We start from the raw sequence: 15,868 nt of genomic DNA, 5'->3' as shown, positions 1-15,868 counted from the left end.
CTGGGGTCAGGAAAGAAGACAGGGTAACACCTTCCACTGGTCCATCGTGTACCTGGGATGAGAGAAGGTCAGGGAGGGGCTCGCTCTTCTCTTCCACTCCCTCATCTGTCACTAGGAGCATGCTCACTTCGGACCTCTCAAAGTGAGGCTTAATGTGGCTCACACGGAGCACCCCAAAGGGGTTCCTAGGGGTTTGGAAATCTACCATGTAGGTAGACTCCCCCTTTCACTTTTGAGCAATACTGGCTTCATGACCCACACTTTCTGGCAGGCTGACACTCCATAGCATCATGGCTTCTTGACTGGCCTCCATATGACTTTTTGACTTTTTCCAGAAGCAATGCATCTGGTTGCAGAGGGCCGGCATCGTATAGCTGACCACATCCTGGGGGTCTCATACCCCTCACTGTCAAGGCTCAGAGGTCCCCTAACATGGTGGCCATAGAGGACTTCAAAGGGGCTAAACCCTACTCCTTTCTGTGGCAAATCCCTGTAGGCAAAGAGAAGGCATGGCAAAAGAACATCCCATTTATGTCTCATGGGTTCAGGCAGGCCCATAATCAAGCCCTTCAGGGTCCTGTTGAAACTCTCGACAAGACCATTGGGTTGTGGGTGACATAGTGTGGTGAACTTGAAGGTTACCCCACACTCATCCCACATGGACATCTTGTACACGGATATGAAGTTAGTGCATCTGTCAGACACTACCTCCCCGGGGAACCCCACATGGGTAAAGACTCCCACCAGAGCTCTAGCCATCACAGGTGCAGTCACTGTCCTCAGAGGTATTGCCTCTGGGTAGTGGGTAGCATGGCCCACGAAGACTAGGACAAACCGGTTAAATAGGCTGTCTTGGGGTGAAAGGGTCCAATGATGTTAATTCCCACCCTTTCAAAGGGAGTGCCTACAACTGATAATGTGACCAGGAGAGCTTTTTCCTGATTTCCCACTAACCTGGCAAATGGGACAGGACCTACAGAAAGCATCTGAGGCTGTGTTCATTCTGGGTCAATAGAAGTGGGAGACAAGCCTGGCAAAGTTCTCGTCTTGCCCTAAATGCCATGCGAGGGGTATATGATAAATCAAACCCAATAGGAAGGTCTTGTAACACTGGGGGACCACTGGCACATGGGCAGCCCAAGAACCAATAGCCTTAAGCTCCCTATATATTAGATCATTCTCCCATTAGATTAGATCAGGGGTCTCCAAACCGGTCCTGGAGGGCCGGATCCATGCCAGATTTTTAAAATTACGACATGTATCTCAATGGGGATATCCAAAAAATCTGGCATGGATCCGGCCCTCCAGGACCGGTTTGGAGACCCCTGGATTAGATGATCCTCAGAGGCTTCACCTACTGCCTGGGCTACAGCTTGCCGTCTCAAGCCCTCAAGAGTGGGACACTCCTTCTATATTGTGCATAATTCCTCCCTGGTGGCCCACCCTCAACTAGCCAATCAGCAAGCTCAGGCAGGTCATCCAGAGTAGCAATGTCCTCCATGGTTGGCTTGTGGCCTCCTCCTAAGTGGCCCGTCAACCTCAACTGTGGGAACTTCAAGTGCTGGTTTCCCATGCCCCCTGCTCCTCTCCTTCTTGGTAACTGTCTGGGCCATTGTTTTAGGCTCCAGACACCTTTAACCCCCTTTGCAGGCAGCCATGGACTGTGTGGTCATACGGACCCACTGAGGGAATCCCAACATCTCCAATTGTGACCTGGGCACTACCTCCCTCCAGGAAGTGTGCTCCAGGTCATTACCTAACAGACAATCTACAGGCATGGCAGGGCTCACAGATACTTTCAGAGACAGAAGAACCCCCCCACTCAAAGGGAACCAAAGCCACCGGTAGATGGCTCTCACGATTGTCGGTGACTATGACTTGATGGAATGTGTTAGATGGACCTGCTCTGAGGACACCAGCTGACTCATGATAGCAGTCATGCTGGCTCCTTTGTCTGTCAGAGCCTGCACCCATTACCCATTGATGGCGACACACTGCCTATACTTGGGAGCATTTGAAGATATATGAGTTTTTGGCATCATCTCCTTATCCCCAGGGAACCGAGGATCACCTCTGCCTGCTGCCTAAGCTAACTGGGACTACAGCGCTACACTTGCCAACCCAGGTATCTGCCCACTGGTGGGTGGGGCGTTTAGAGTCGCCCTTGGAGTGCCCATACTTGTAGCACTCAGTACATTGGGTAAAACCTGGGATTGGTTCCACTACTCCCTTAGGAATTATTTTGGGGGCCTTTAGAGAATTCCTTACTTTTAGTCCCCCTCCCCCTCCAGTTTTCTTCTGGTTAGAACCCTGACCACCTTTGTTGGAATCCACCCCCAGGACCTTCTTTAACACCCAGGTGCTAGCCCACAGGTCTGTCTCCTCAGCAAGCCTCCTGGTGTCAGTCAGCTTATTGTCAACGAGGTGCTAGCTCAACTCTGTAAAACAAATACTGAGCATGTGCTCTCTCATGATTAAACTGTACAAACCAACATAATCATTAACTTTTCTCGGCCCGCACACACCCATTCAGTGCGTTGCTGGAGTATTCCACAAACTTTACCCAGGATTGATTGGGGGAGCTTCTGGCTTTCCCTGAACCTTTGGATGTATTTTTCAGGGGTCAGACGAAATTTGGCAAGTAAAATGGCCTTTATGGGGATGCACTTGGTTTGATCCCCAACCCCTAGTGTCAGAAGTGTGTCCCTGCCCACAGTAAGCACTTGTTTCCACAGACCTTCCGAAGTGCTCCTCATGTACGTTGTGCACCTTCAATGCAACTTCATAAACAGAAAACCAATCGTCAATGTCATTTCTCACCGCATAATACAGCACCAAATCCTTGGGTATGTTAAACATTTTCTCTCCCTCAGGTACTGTAGATATGCTGCCACCACCACTGCTGGAATCCACCTGCCTGGTCTTGCTGTCGAGCAGCTTGAGACCCAGTTCATGAGCCATTAAGATTTTAATTTCTGCTAAGGCTCTCTCTGCCTCAGCCTTCTTTGCTTCCAAGGCCTGTTCAGCCTTTTTTTCCTCTGCCTACATGTATACTTCAGCCACCAGCAGCTTAAGTGTTCTTTCCCACTCCTCTCTGCCAGTTCCTCTGGGGACAGGACGCAGGAAGAGAAACTGCTCTCTGCCCTGACAGAAGTTCCAATTCAAGGATCACACACTCCTCAAAAGGGCCATCCTCCAGCCTATCATCCTCAGTTCTATTTTCATCGAATACACAGTGAGCTTCTGCCCTGGCCCGTAGAGCCTTTTGCAACTCCACCTTCCTGGTGGTGCTCGCGGCAGGAAGTCCAAACTCCTTGTAGAAGTCTCTGAGCCGAGACAGTGTATATTCCTCTATGCTGGCCAGCTCAAATTCCATCCTTGAGGTTGTAGATCCAGCAACCAGAGACATGATTTTGAGAAAAAATAAAAAATGCCAATCAGGGTAGCAAGCAAACCCTACATTCACCTGTGTCGCCCTCTGGTAGTTTGGCACAGGGCAGTCTGGCTTAACTATAGAGGCAATGTGTAAAGTATTGGTGCAACACTTCAAACAGTAAAACAGTGAAAACACCACACACTAAGATTGCATACCAGGTTAGAAAAATGGAACTTGATTGAATAAATAAAACAAGATAAAAATCCAATAAGTAGCTTTAAGGGCATGCCAAATTATTTGGTGTTTTGGTCCAGAGTTTATATTAAGGTCTGGGAGGTGTATGATTTGTTAATTGCTTCCCACAGTTTGTGGTCTTCAGAGAAGAGATTGTTCATGCTCCTGGAGCTCGATTTGGTAACGGATTGTGTAACGCCATAGGAAAGTAAGATGCATGCGTGATCAGATATAAGTATTGGTTCAATAGAGGGGTTGGAGGTACTAGGTACATGTGTCTCCTCCACTGATATATAGTCAATATGAGAGGATGAGTTGCGGGGTGGGAAAAGAATGTATAGTCCTTACAGGTGGGGCTAGCTAGTCTCCATACATACTTTGGGTATTGCAGAGGTTAAGCATTTGGTCATGGGATTTGTTGTCCCTGAAGGTACAGCTGGAGTTTCCGTCAAGGATTTGATCCAAAGGAAGGCTAAAATCGGCGCCTACAATTATTCTAGATTTGTTAGGAATTAGTGCAATTTACTTTGTTCATTCAGTTAAATTCAGAAATCGGGAGGATCATTGTTAGAGCCATAGATATTCAATATATAAAGTTCAGTGTCATTTTTTTGCAATCTGGTTACAAGCCATCTATCTTCTGTGTCCATTCCTGTGGAGATGATAATGTAGACCATGGGCTTTGGAGACAAGCATAATTACATAGTTTTCCTTTTTAATCGTCGGGCCCCATGTCAGATCACTCACCCAGTTTTAAGCGTTAAAAAGAGGACTTCTTTAAGGTCAACTATTGTTTCTTGTATAGATATGTCACCTTTTAGTTTGTGGAGGTGGTCAAGGTTTTTTTTTAGTTTGGTTTGGTGATTTGATACCTTCACATTGAGGGATAAGATCTTACGTTATGCATTTAAGGAGGGGGTTGGCAGTAGTGTGTATAATATATGAAGTAAGCAACACTGTAAGAAGGGGAGGTAGAGATACCCACCCTAAGGGGAAGGGGTAGGAGGGGAGGGGACAGAGTCCACCCAGGTAGAAGTAAGGTTGACAGGGGAATAAAGGAGGGTTGGAGAGAGAAGGCGGTGTAGAGGGGGAAAGGGTAGAGAAAGAAGAGATCCAGAATAAAATCAAAAATACAAACACAAACAAAAAGAAGAGAACCCCAAAAAGCCCACCCCAAGCACACACATAAGGCTAGATGGTGGAGGCCACGGGGACAGGCCTAGTAGCTACGGTGCAAAAGAGCTACACCATGGTAAATAACAACTATGAATAATATTAGGAGCTTACCCCTAGGTAACAGTATGAACAGAGAACCAAAAGCCATTTCTAAACGCTGTATGAGATTTGAGGTTGAGTAACCATATTTACTCTAGTATTAAGGGCAGCATTAATGAGTTGCAAAAGAACTTCTGTGAGTGTGATGGAAGTTCCCTAAGACTTTCAGTATGTAATAGATGGAAGTACTGTCGTAAAGTTCATAACTGTAGGGTGCAGAACTGCCAACAGAGTGTGTTTTCATCAGTGGCAAAGAAGTCCACCGGAGGGTAGCCTTGAGTGCAAAGATGGACTGAACCACCTCCTGGTGAAGAGTCGTTGGCACGACTACACTGACTAAGATCATCAGCCCGCAGGTTGAGGGAGACAGATAGAAGGCTCATAGCAAGTAAGCCATTGAAAGTCTCAGACAAAGACCACAGCCTCAATGCCTCCAGGTACAAATCCACATCACCCTGCTTGCTGGCATACCATATTGGGGTTGTGTTGCTCATCAGGACCTAACTCACAGAGATAGAAGGTAAGAAAGCCTTGTGCCTCAGGTGGAATGATCAAAGCTTGAACCAGTTGATATGTAATTTCTGCCGAGTGAGGGACCAGAGGTGTCTAGCTCCAATACATCGAGATGACCACCCAAATGAGGAAAGAGGCAATGGTAACCAAGAGTGGCCACTAGTGGTAGGGGCAGAAGTGCTTCCTGCCCCCAAGGTAATCTGTGAGTAGAGAGCACTGGAGGTCTAGAGCTGCGTGCAGGGAAATTCTCATACTGTCAGTCATGACTCTCCAGTGCTGGGCCCAGAGGGAATGGGGACACCACTGGAGTACACACATGTGCCAATGAGCATGGGGCATGAGTAGGATGCAAGAGATGTGCAGGGCAAAAAAGATAGAAGACAGTGGCGCCTCACGAAACATCGGGGTCATAGCCTGAATGAGTAAAAATTCACTGGAGAGGAGGTGACCACAGACATCACCATTGGCTGTTAGCCCAAATGAAAGGACTGCGAATTGATAGTGAGTGCAGTTCACCACAAAACGCAGGTACCTCTTGTGCAACAGCAGATCATTACATGAAATTAGACGTTCTGCAAGTCAATGGACACCATCCATTCTTCCAACTCCCAAGCCAAAAGGACCTGCATGAAGCAAAGTATTTCGATCTTCTCCCTCTGGAAGAAGGTATTCAGACAGGCAAGATCCAGAATGGGGTAGAGGCTACCATCGTTCCAGGAACATGAAAATAATAGAAGTAATATTCCTGCTCGATCTCATTCTCCCAGACTAATTCCATGGTGCATTTGCACCCCTGTGGATGTTCTGCCTTAGAATGCGGACATGATTGTCTGAGATGACAAAGGGAACAGGGGAGATGGGAGCAGGCAAGTCTAACAACGGAATGGCAAAAGCTTGCTTAACAATCTGCAGGACCCAACGGTCCATTGTGATGGGCTGTCAGTATGGTAAATAACAGGACATCCACTCACTGTTTGTATGTGCTCCTTCAAGAGGAAGTTAAGAGCGCTTTTGTGGGAAGGACGAATGCTGCCGAAGACAACCTTACGAGCCACCACCCCTATGTAGCTGTGAAGGAGCTGGTTTGGATGCAGAACGAGCTGCGAGGGCTGGTACCATTTAAAGGGCAGACTCACTGAATATCTCAGAATTCGCGGTGCTGCTGGGTGAAACTGGTGAACCAGGAAAGCCAGTCAGAAAACCTTAGCCTTAGCCAAACCTTGCTAGAAGTGCTCCAGTACCTAGTAGGCCTATAGCCAAAAAGTAAGCTCCATTAAAGAACACGCCCATGGGATGCACTTGGACATCACTAGGAAAGCTGAAGAAAGGTATTCAGACATGGCAATGCAGGGCCACAGAAAAGCCCATTCAAAGCGCTAAAACCACAGTACTTAAGTCTAGGTGAAGGCTCTATTTGCCTTTGTCTTGCCCGTTATGGTGGACCTCTGCAAAACAGTCACAAATGGAATCAGGGAGATTTGGAACTATCATGTACAACATTTCCCAGAAAGCATAGGAAACAGGCCAGAAAGCTAGCTGTGTAAGTGGAATTTAGGGCTCCCCCAAGAAAAGACCTTCTTTCCCATTACTACAATCATTTTTGACTCACTATCTGTAGGAATAGAGGGGAAAAAGTCAGTTTATATTTCAAAGAAGTGAAAGCCCAAACAACATGACTCTCCAGAGAGGGGTGAGCAGTTGAAAACTTCAGGTGCCCAGGAGCTGGACCACAGCCCTAACAGAGCGGTTCACTGCAGGTGCAGAAGCTAGTTTGCTCCGAATGACTAAAATCGGACGCATCAATGCTTCACTGAAGTTGAGCAATGACTTCATGGCAGAGGTTGGCAGCTATAGGATTTCTGTGAGGTTAGTTTTTTCTCTAGCATTAATGTTAATTCAAGGACCTCCACTGCCTAATGCAGCACAGCTGTGAATGAGGCAATTTCCTCTGTTGGGGGTACGAACCACACTCCAGACCTCGGCAGAGATTTCCAAGCCATTGGCATTTTGCAGGGCTAAATATTCACCACTAATTGCGACCAGAGGGCGGCTTAAGCCCTGACATTTTCAGGGGGGCCATCCCGTCAAAAACATTGCAAAAAGATAAATTGGACTAGAAATCGTCAGAGGTGAGCAAATCCCGATCTGCGTCTAAGGGTGTAGAAAAATGGAGCTGGCTTCAGTAAGCAGGGGGTAGGCCTTATACGGCTTCAGATGTCATACTAGAGTCGAGGCACGGCCTATTGGCAGAGGAGAGCTATTTAAAGTTTCCGGATCCAATCTGGTGCCTGGAGAAGATTAAAGATGAGTAGTCTTCAGGCAGAAGTGACTATGAGAAATATTTAATTGTGCTCAAGGATTTAAAAACTTTGCAAACGGGGGAGGAGCTACGCGGGCATCCAAGATGGTCGCGTGAGCAGAGGGCTCCCGAGATCCGCGCCGTCCTCATCTATCTATCCTTTCGATATCCTGATTATTTTGATGGGCTTTTGAAGTTCTACTTCTGCTGATCCTGCTGCACCTTTCAGGGCTGAGATCGGACTTCGGGAACCATTTCTACGTCGTCATACATTTTCTGGCCTAGCCCCGGACGGGACCGGGGTCTCTGCTGCTCTGGCTGGCCGAGACGTAACTCAACAACAACAGTCGCCGAACATCTGCCCCACCGGTGCCGCTGTCACTTTCACTTTCGGTTTATCTTCTACCTCCGAGCTGACTGCCTAGGAAGCACTCCTCATTCCTGAGCACGGTGGCCTAGCCCGCTGTGCTCTCTGACCATAGCCCTGGTCTTGCAGGCTACAATTCTTGGCAGAAGTGTTGCTTTGACGACCTGCAGGTCGCTGCCATTTATACCAGGTTCGAGAAGACCCTTCGGAGTGCTGATTCAAATATGGCGACTAAGCTCGATACTGAGAAGCGCAGAACAAAGGTGCCTACTCGAGGGGGCTCGGTCCAGTCCAACGTTATGGACCGCTACACACAACCGAAAGGCTCCCCCAGTGCTGCAGGCCGTAGTCTTGAAGACCCGAGGACGGACCTGGCGGCGACATTGGAGGTGTCCCTCCAAGATCTCATGGCCGCCATCGCTGGGATCAAGACGGACATGGGACAACAGTACGAGGCCATTGTATCGAAGATTGACACGGTGGCGGTTGATGTCACCCTCATTAGAGCGGACTTGGCTAAGACGAATGAGAGGGTCAAAGCCTTGGACCTTAAGACCTCCAGTCTTGTTACTGACATGGCAGACACACAATCGGAGATCGGCAACCTGCGGTCATCGCATGATCTAATGGCCAGACAGCTGGAGGAGTACGATAATAGGGCCCGACGGAACAACATTCGCCTGGTTGGGGTACCAGAGGACAGTGGTGCTACTTCTGTGGATCTATTGGTCGAGGACTTAATTGTGACCCATCTTGCTCTCGCAGGCCTCAGTAAGTTCTTTGCGGTTGAGCGTGCGTACCGCTTCCCGGGTGGACAGACCAAGACGGGGGCTCCCCCGAGGCCTATTATCGCTAGGCTATTCCACTTTCGGGACAGGGACGCTATCCTTCAGGCCTCTCGCAGGCATGGCCCACTGAAATTCGAGAACAGCTCCATTTCTATTTACCCTGATTTCACTCCTCAAGTGCAGCAGCAACGGACGGGATTTCAGGAAGTGAAACGTCGATTGCGGGACTTGGGACTTAAATACGCGATGCTGTTTCCAGCTCGCCTTCGCATCGAGTACCAAGAACGTACTTTCTTTTTTGACCGACCGGACAGTGTTGGCGACTGGTTAGACTCATTGCCCAAGGAGGACGCCGGGAGTGGAGGCCCCGGAGGCGCGGACGGAGGTGCATCGGCACAGGAGTGAAATTTTGGTTCCGGAGGTCCGGTTCTGGGTCGTATTTATCGACAGAGATTTGTTTATATTTTCTTACTGTTAGGCCCGGGGGTGGGGCGGGGTGGGATTGTCTCTCCCTTCCTCCTCAGGGGTTCTTTGTGTAGAGTTTGATGAAGGGGCGACAGGCACACTGCAGTTTGGGGTGGCTTCTTAGTCAGCAGGGGTGCAGGGTGGGGGGTGTTGTAACGGCTTCTTGGTTGGGGGTGGGGGGTGTTCTTTCTGTTTTCTGTTTTTGTGTATGTTTTCTCACGTGGTACCATTTCATTTACCTTGATCCTTCTGTTCTGGGGTTTCGAGAGAGGGTGGTTCAGGGGCTCTACTGGGATGGGGGGTGATTTGAAATTGCTGTCTTGGAACGTTAATGGTCTGGGCGACAGGATTAAGCGTGGTATTGTGTTTCAATTTGTTAGACGTCATTCCCCTGATATAGTTCTGCTGCAGGAGACCCATTTGATAGGGAACGCTTGTAAGGCCCTTGATCGACGAGGCTACCGACTAGTGGCACATGCTGGCTTCACATCCGACTCCCGTTGGGTTGGCATAATGGTTAAATCCTCCCTGCCCCTTGAAATTGATGAGATCGCCCTTGACGATCGGGCCGATATGCTGCTGTCTCGGGGCGGTGGGAGGGGAAACTGATTATAATTGTCGCTGTTTATGTTCCCCCGGGACTCCAGGCCACCACTTATGCCGATCTTGGTAAGACTCTCCTAGGGCTCCCGGATGGTATCCTTATAGTGGGTGGAGATTTCAATTCGGTGGTTTCGGGTGAGTGTGACCGGCTGCCCCCCAGGGTTTTGCCCTCGTCCCAGTTGTGGCTGACTAAGTTGCTTGAGACTTTTGGGTTAGTGGATGTCTGGCGGATGTTGCACCCCACGCAAACTCAATACACTTTCCACTCTGGCGCACACGGCAGCCTCTCGAGGATTGATTACTTTCTGATGTTAACTGCCAATACCTCCTTGGTGCGTGGGGTATCTCTGACCATTCTCCCCCCCTTCATCCCTGGCACTTTAGGAGTCCTCAGCTCCGTTCGGAACTTGTCAAGGCTATTGATTGTTATTTTGATGAGAATGAGGGATCCGTCTCTTCCCCTACTCCCTTGTGGGAGGCCTTCAAGACCGTCATACGGGGTTCTGCACTGTCCTTTATTGCCGCTGACAAGAAGGCCAGGAAGGAAAATGTGTTAGCTCTTGAGGCCAAAATTACCTCACTTGAAAGCGAACTGGGTGGAGATGATACCCCTGCAATTTTGCACTCCTTAGCGCTGAAACAGGCCGATTACAGGGCCCTGGTGACCGATGCTGCTAAGGTAATGCGCACGAATCAATTGGGCAGGCTCTATGATGTGGGTGATAAGGCTAGTAAGCTGTTGGCATGGTTGGATAAATCTGAGAGAATGAATCGTGTGGTGCCCGTGATAACCCGTGAGACTGGGGAATGCGTGTCTGATCCGGGGGAGATTGTCGAATGCTTTGTGGACCACTTCCAAACAGTATACCGGTCGGTGAGTGATAGAGACGAAGCTGACTCCCGCTTGCTTTTGCGCAATATTGCGCTGCCATGTGTGTCGGAGGAGGATAGGTCCGCTATGGACGCGCCCATCACGGTGGATGAGGTTGCCACTGCCATACGATCCCTGCGTTCGGGTAAGGCTATGGGGCCTAATGGTCTACCCATCGAGCTATATAAGCTTCGGCCTGACAAGATGGCAGCCCATCTGCGCAGTATGTTCGTTGATGCATTTGAGGCTGGCCTCTTTCCCCTTGACCAGCGCTTAGCCACTATAGTTGTCATTTACAAGGACGGCAAGCCTCGTGATCGGTGCACTTCTTAACGCCCTATTTCGTTGCTCAACGCCGAGCCTAAGATCCTGGCTAAAGTCCTTGCTAATCGCCTATTAACAGTTATTTGCGACCTGATCCATCCGGATCAGTCCGGTTTCATTCCTCATCGGAATACGGCGCTCAATCTCCGTAGACTTCACGGCATTCTCGCGAGAGCTGGGACCCTTACTGAGCCCGCCGTCTTGGCCTCCCTCGATGCCACGATGGCTTTTGACACCATTGAGTGGCCGTATTTGTGGGCGGCCCTCTCGAAGTTTGGTTTTGGCCCTAACTTTATCGCGTGGGTACAGCTTCTGTATGAACAACCGTTGGCCCAGGTCGTTGTTAACGGCAGAGTCTCTGGATCGTTCACATTGGGGCGCGGCACCCGACAGGGATTCCCGCTCTCTCCTCTCCTCTTTGCTTTGGCATTGGAACCACTGGCGGCGTGGCTTCGATGGGAGCCTTCGATTAAGGGGATCCGGTGGGCACCGGACCTTGAGGATCGTGTCTCTCTCTACGCAGACGATATTCTTCTTTATTTTACTTCACCTCAGAAGTCCCTTAACGTGCTCTTTGATGTCCTTACCTCCTTTGGGAAGAACTCGGGGCTCGTTATTAACTGGACAAAATCGTGTGTGTACGTGATAGCGGGGGAGCTACCTCCGCTACCTCGTAGATTTCCGATCCAAGTGGCAGAGGCTGGGTTCAAGTATTTGGGAATTTTTATTTCCCTGGATCCCTCTGTGCGATATGATCGTAATCTCTATGTTCCTCTCCGGTGCCTTAAACAGGAAGTTCAACTGTGGCGTGGCTTGCCTTTGTCCCCATTGGGACGTGCGGCCCTTTTCAAAATGATGTCCCTTCCTAGATTCCTGTACGCCTTGCAGAATTTCTTTGACCCTGTTCCCTCCCGCTACTTTCGCGAGGTTGAGGGTCTTCGGAGACAGTTAATTTGGGACGGGCGGGCTCGTATCTCCTTATCTAAACTCACGCTCCCATGGTACGATGGTGGCATAGCCCTCCCGGACATCAAGCATTACTATTGGGCCTCACTGTTGAGTGCGATTAATCACGTGACGTATTCCCCGGGCCCTGTTCCCGCCTTCGCTATGGACAAATTACTGTTGCCGGGCGGTAACTTTAACAGGGCTTTGTATTCGAAGGCGCCATTCCGACTTCTGACTGGACCCACAAGATGCGCTGTGCGTGCGTGGAGAGATGCGACTGTGGCCACGGGTTGGAGTGATAGGATGACACGGCTGACTCCGTTGTATGACTCAGAGCGTTTGGGCGGCCTGTGGCGAACGAAAGGGTTTGACAGATGGGAAATGATCGGTATTAGCAAGGTGGAGGATCTTTGGTCCAAAGGCGCAGTTAAGTCCTTTGAGGCCCTTAAGGTGGAGTATCAGCTAGACGACAGGTAGTATTTTCGGTACCTCCAGGTGCGCCATGCCCTGCTCTCCGTTTTCCCTTCTGGGACGGAGATCCCCCAGTCGTCCCCGCTTGAGGATCGGATTCTGGACGGCCTTGTGCCGGACAGTACGATTTCCTTGATTTATAAGAAGCTTATTAACACCAGGGCTGATCTTCTGGTGCGGCTTCGGGCCTCTTGGACTGCGGACGACCTCGAACTGGATGACGAGGATTGGCAGATAGCGATTTCCTCCCCTAAAGAAGTGGCTATTCCGGCTCGCCTTCGCTTTGTGCAATTGAAGATCCTCCACCGAGTCTACATGACTGGTACCCGTCTGGTTCGTATGTGGTTTTTGACTGATGGGCTGTGTAAGAGTGGCTGTGGCATGGTTGGCACCTTTCTCCACATCATATGGGAATGTCCGGTGATCTCCGCTTTCTGGTCCAGAGTGCATGATATATTGGGGCGGGTCACCGGGGTCTCTCTTCTGCCTGAGGCGCGGCGTTGCCTGCTTAATGTATGGGAGCCTACGGATTGTACGGCCGCTCAAACCTTTTGGGTCACTCTGGGCAACATGGTTGCCAAGAGGGACACAGCGCAACTCTGGGGCTCTCATAGACCGCCTGGGATAATTGCTTGGAAGGGAAACATGGACTGGTGCATGTTTCGGGAGAAGACGGTCTATGAGGCTCGGGCCGTCCCAGGAAGTGGGGCAGGATTTGGTCACAATGGAATGAATACCGTGGAGATATCTGCACCCCTCCACTTGATTACACTGCTGATATTCCTTTGTCCCCGTAATTGACGTTCCTATAGACTGGCCTATACAATTTTCCAGTGATCCTTTTCGCCATCCCCCCGCCCCTTGATAGTAGTCTTCATTCTTAGCAATTGACTTCCCCCTCCTCCCCTCCTCATACCCCAGGTATTGCTCCTACCATGTGAGTGTTTGTGTTGTTTGTTCTAATTTCATCAAAATCAAAAAACAAAACCTAAGTGATCCTTTCTTTATAATGCTTGCTGCCAGTGCACCGAAGTGTTGCGATTTATGGCTTTACTGCTACGAAATGTTGTCTGGTAGCCTGTTGATTGTCATAGCTGCCGGCCCGATTGGGTTGTAGGCAGACGCTGTGTACTGTGCGATCGAAAATAAAGGTTTTAAAAAAAAAAAAAAAAAAACTTTGCAAACTAGGTTATGGTCCAAATGCTAACCCAAAAGGCAGGCAATGGGTCAACTGAAGTAGAAATGCGACTGTATCCACTTTGGAAAAATTTACAATACGCTAGCATTAGAAAAAAAATGGACCCCATTGCCACATAAAGGTTATATTTTTGTGTTGAGAACAATTGTATATATTTTTTCAGTCCTACTCGCTCGTTAATGTAAGAGAGAAACAGATACATGACACTTCATAAAAATAGCTAGCTAAAACATCCAATTGTAAACGATGAGGCAAACGACAAAGAAATGTTATTCAAAGGAGAGCAGCACCATCTATTTTGAAAAATACCGAAATCCTTAATTCACAAACAATTGAACTGTTTCCATGGCTTAATTATCTAAAACAATACTCATAATTTCGAGAAATAGAAGAGATGTCTAGTTACCTTGGTATGGATATTGGTAGGGTACGGCATATGCTTGTCCATTTGCGTCATACACAATTTGGGTTCCTGGAGGAGGGTAGGCACCGGGAAACTGCTGGAAACCATAAGCCTGCTAAGGAAAAAACAAATTTTAGATGCAAAAGGGTGCACAAGAATCTGGCTACAAACACCTCTTTACACAACAAGGCAAGTAGATATGTTTGTTGCAGCATGGCCCTTCTGTAATGCGATGCTTCAGGTAAAAGGCATCCTTTTCTCCGTGTAACAAAGCAGGAATACTGTGGGTGGCAAGATGTTGGGGCTCGAGGCATGAAACAAGGAGTGCCAAGCAAATAACAAGGAGTGGAACACTGACCTGTCAAGTGGCATTACTTCATGCAGACTACAGTTACTGCAGCAGACAACCTGACAGGGAAATTCTCTGTCGGGGTAACTGTAACTACGAGTGGGACATGAGCCGCTTCTGGGGGTGGGGTTAACACTGGAGATGTTAGTGAACATTCACAGAATGTTTTGGAGGTCGCATCCATGTCTAGAATAGTATTTCTGCAAAGAGTAAGTGCTTTTCCAGGATGGGAGGGTCAAGTGTAAACTGTCCTATTCCATGTGGGGGTTGGGTTAGAAAAATGTCTGCCTATGGAGAAAAAAAACTGCTTTACATATTTCTGCTATGCGAACTAAGATCAATGGGACAAAACCAACTGAATAGCACATGAAAGTCTTAATGCATGCCGGGAAAAATACGAATTTCAGAGGATTCCCTGGCACCAAAACACTTAAGTCTGTGCTAATCATAGAAGTGAGTCCTTCGATTTTCAATAATTTACCTCTGCAAGAGCAGAGGATGGAAATTGACACTTAGTGCAATGGACAATGCAACAAGGTGACTATAAAAGCCACCCTAATTTATCCACAATAAAAATAAACATATTTAAGTGAACATCATCTTCTTGGTCACCTGAGCACAACAAAATGTACCTGAAAGTCAAATGCTGCGAAGTAAAGTAACAAAGTTATGTGTGTGTTTTAATAGTCTAATTTCAAAACATTTTATTTGGTTGGATCTAATTTCATAAAACCACAAGTTAATCACCTAAATGTGTCCTTAAAATAATTACCTTTAAATAATAATCCCTAGTAGCAAACAGAATTGTATGTTAAGATTGGATCAATCAGATGGATTGGAACTTGTAACTCTGCAACAGGAGAGTTGGGTAGGAGAGGTGTCAGGACTCGAAAGACATGCAGTAGTGGTCCAGATCAAGCTCTCCTGAGATGTGGTGAGGCGGTACTGAGAAGAGAGCGATGGAGGACAGCCTGGAGGGACGAAGAGAGTGGGGCGGGATTAAAAGGCTAGAGCTGTCCTGGAAAGAGAGAGATGGAGACGGAAGAGAAGGTGCACCGACAGGATAAGGAACGGATCAGGATCAGCACAAAACAGATGAGAAGGAAAAGTGGGAAGAGGCCTGATTTAAAGGGCCATTAGCCTCTCTTTTGTTCAAGTATCATCTGGCTGAGAGCCACCTGAAGCCTAACTATCTAGATGCCAAAGCAATGAAAGAAATAAAGGCACATAGCTTATCAATTCACAAGTACTTTAGGGAAACTATGACTTGAAGGCAGGTTTTTGACTATGCAAAACACACAATATGATGGACTGAATGTTGCACAATGGCAAAACATTCACCCCCAGTCACAGATCTGGGTTTAATCCATCGTTATTTTGCTCA

At 48.4% G+C, this 15,868-nt stretch overlaps 1 protein-coding gene across 1 annotated transcript in view; it reads right to left on the bottom strand.

Annotated features, from left to right (window-relative positions):
* Window positions 1-14,130: 14,130 nt before the first annotated feature.
* PLEKHB2 (pleckstrin homology domain containing B2) overlaps window positions 14,131-15,868 on the bottom strand; it is a 158,671-nt gene continuing 156,933 nt past the window's right edge. The window contains exon 7 of the mRNA XM_086942526.1: window positions 14,131-14,250. Within this exon, the coding sequence (XP_086798652.1) occupies window positions 14,131-14,250 (120 nt within the window). The remainder of the gene's footprint in view (window positions 14,251-15,868) is intronic.

The sequence above is a fragment of the Lissotriton vulgaris genome, chromosome 11, assembly GCF_964263255.1.
Source record: "Lissotriton vulgaris chromosome 11, aLisVul1.2, whole genome shotgun sequence".
Taxonomy (NCBI): domain Eukaryota; kingdom Metazoa; phylum Chordata; class Amphibia; order Caudata; family Salamandridae; genus Lissotriton; species Lissotriton vulgaris.
This window is presented reverse-complemented; position numbering and strand designations above follow the sequence as displayed.